Source organism: Otolemur garnettii, unplaced genomic scaffold (assembly GCF_000181295.1).
Source record: "Otolemur garnettii isolate 467f Iridium unplaced genomic scaffold, OtoGar3 scaffold00047, whole genome shotgun sequence".
Lineage (NCBI taxonomy): Eukaryota > Metazoa > Chordata > Mammalia > Primates > Galagidae > Otolemur > Otolemur garnettii.
Window position 1 is genome coordinate 10,499,168 of NW_003852442.1, and position 2,669 is coordinate 10,501,836.

Genomic DNA, 2,669 nt, shown 5'->3' on the forward strand with positions numbered 1-2,669 from the left:
TTTGTGACCTGCATAGACACAGGCCAGCATGAGATCAGCTCCCCACGTCCCTAGTCCCACATGATGGGACCAGATGACAGGTGCCCTGAGCGCTTGACTCTGCCACTTGTCTGTGTGTTACATCCTGCAGCCCCATCCTTTGAGGGACTGAGAAAGTTCTGTGCTTAATTGCAATGGGGGAGGGGGATAAGAAATGGCCTTGAGGCAGTCTCCCTCAAGATGGGGGGGCTGGGTGAGCAATGCCTCCAGGCTGCTCCCCACCAGGCAGCTCATCTCCCTGAGTTTCTGGAGGAGTCACAGGCATTCAACCAAGACTCGGGCCAGACAAAGGTTAGGCTTTGCCCACACAGCCTGTGTAAACTCAGGTTCACCACCAGGGTGCCCTGGTGAAGCCCTTGCCCTATGTTGATTAAACATGGCTGAGTTTGGGTATTTTTGGTAGTCTGGTGGACAAGACAGACGCGGAAGGAGGAACGAAAGCCCCTAAAATAAATAGAACTTGTCGACCCATGAACTGTAAAGGACAGAAATTGACTTGGAGAGGGATGTGCGCAGTCGGGGAGTGCTCCGACCCATGCTGCTCCTGGGTGAGGGTCCGGGAAATGGTGGCTTTGTCTACAAAGGGAATGGAAGGCAGACACCAAAACAGCAGCGTAACTCAGCCCCTCTGCTTGTTCCTTAAAGGTCTGCCCATCTGGTGCAATGATACTGTCCACAAAAATGAGGCTGCTGCTGCTCCTGGTCTTCCAGGCTGGGATCCTCGCTCTGTTCCTCCACATGTACAGCCAGAGCGAAGGATCCCTGTCCCGGAAGGATGAGGATGAGCCCAAGCACATACACGTGCTGGTCCTGTCTTCCTGGCGCTCCGGCTCTTCGTTTGTGGGGCAGCTTTTTGGGCAGCACCCGGACGTCTTCTACCTGATGGAGCCCGCCTGGCACGTGTGGATGACCTTCACCCAGAGCTCTGCCTGGAGGCTGGACATGGCCGTGCGGGACCTGATCCGGTCCATCTTCCTGTGCGACATGAGTGTCTTCGATGCCTACATGCAACCTGGTCCCCGGAGACAGTCCAGCCTCTTCCAGTGGGACGACAGCCGGGCCCTGTGTTCCCCGCCCGCCTGCAACATCTTCTCACGGGATGAGATCATACCCCCGAGCCACTGCAGACTCCTGTGCAACCAACAGCCCTTCGAGGTGGTGGAGAAGGCCTGCCGCTCCTACAGCCACGTGGTGCTCAAGGAGGTGCGCTTCCTCAACCTGCAGTCCCTCTACCCGCTGCTGACAGACCCGTCCCTCAACCTCACCATCGTGCACCTGGTCCGCGACCCCCGGGCTGTGTTCCGGTCCCGAGAACACACAGGAGGGGACCTTATGATTGACAGCCGCATAGTGCTGGGGGAGAATTGGCACAACCACAAGAAAGAGGACCAGCCCTATGACGTGCTTCAGGTCATCTGCCAAAGCCAGCTGGAGATCTACAAGGCCATCCGATCCTTGCCCAAAGCCTTGCAGCAACGCTACCTGCTGGTGCGCTACGAGGACCTGGTGCGGGCCCCCCTGGCCCAGACCTCGCGGATGTATGCCTACGTGGGCTTGAAATTCCTGCCACGTCTCCAGACCTGGGTGCACAATATCACCCGCGGCAAGGGCATGGGTGAGCACGCCTTCCACACCGACGCCAGGGACGCCATCAACGTCTCCCAGGCTTGGCGCTGGTCTTTGCCTTTTGAAAAGGTTTCTAGAGTTCAAAAAGTCTGTGGTGATACTATGAATTTGCTGGGCTACCGCCACGTCAGCTCTGAACAAGAGCAGAGAGACCTGTCACTGGAGCTTCTGTCTACCCGAACCCCTTCTGAGCAAAACGACCAGGAGGGCTGAGGAGGTGCCGGCCTCAGCCAGGTCCACGGAACGCTTCTGAGTCTTCCTTTGTCTCTGCATGTTGAGCACGAGTTGTGCCACACCACACACACCCCAGGCAGAAGGATCTTTGTGTCCATCCTCGTGCCTAGAAAAGAGACTTGGGAACTGCATGTGGGCCGCACATCCCAGCAATGAGACAGGGAGTTGCCTTTCTCCTCTTCTTGAGTTCCCACCTGTGCCTACTCGGTACACTTTGTGGCCCAGAGGCCTGTTAGGCACCGCACAGCATCAGCGGACTAAATTCATAAACCTTCCTGTCCACATCTTGCCCAATGGGAAACCGGAGAGACAATAAAAACCAGGGAAATGGGCCTGCCACCAAAGAGCTCACCACCACATTCCACAGAGATGTGAACTCTGAACCCTCAGAGTTTCCAGTGGGTTCCATGAAGGTAGCAGAAACAGGGTTAGATGCTTACTGTGAGCCTGGCTGCTACAGCTACTGGTTATCACAAACACACACAAAACAAAATCCCTGGACAACAGAGCAGGCTCTTAAGATCGTGGGCCCAGTCTGAACGTTTGGTCTCAGCGTTCTCCTATCACACAGAAGAATTTGACCTGGGAAGCTGCTATCCATTAATACTAATATTCCATCTAGGAGAAATCACTGGAATGTCTCCTCTCATGATTTCTCATGACTGGCAGTAAACACTCATTGTTATGGGATCCAAACCTAAGAATTTATGTACTCATTGTTATGGATTTTTTTCTATTTTGATAGATAATAATCTGTCACCTACATGTAC

General features: G+C 54.5%; 1 protein-coding gene across 1 annotated transcript; it reads left to right on the plus strand.

Moving 5' to 3' along the window:
• The first annotated feature begins 702 nt into the window (after positions 1 to 702).
• CHST4 (carbohydrate sulfotransferase 4) lies at positions 703 to 1,878 on the plus strand. The gene has a single exon (XM_003791440.1). The coding sequence runs from the start codon at positions 703 to 705 to the stop codon at positions 1,876 to 1,878; it is 1,176 nt and encodes a 391-aa protein (XP_003791488.1).
• Positions 1,879 to 2,669: the final 791 nt, after the last annotated feature.

Bases quoted from the DNA above. Each gene is read 5' to 3' on its own strand.
- CHST4 (XM_003791440.1), top strand. From the start codon at position 703: ATGATACTGTCCACAAAAATGAGGCTGCTGCTGCTCCTGGTCTTCCAG.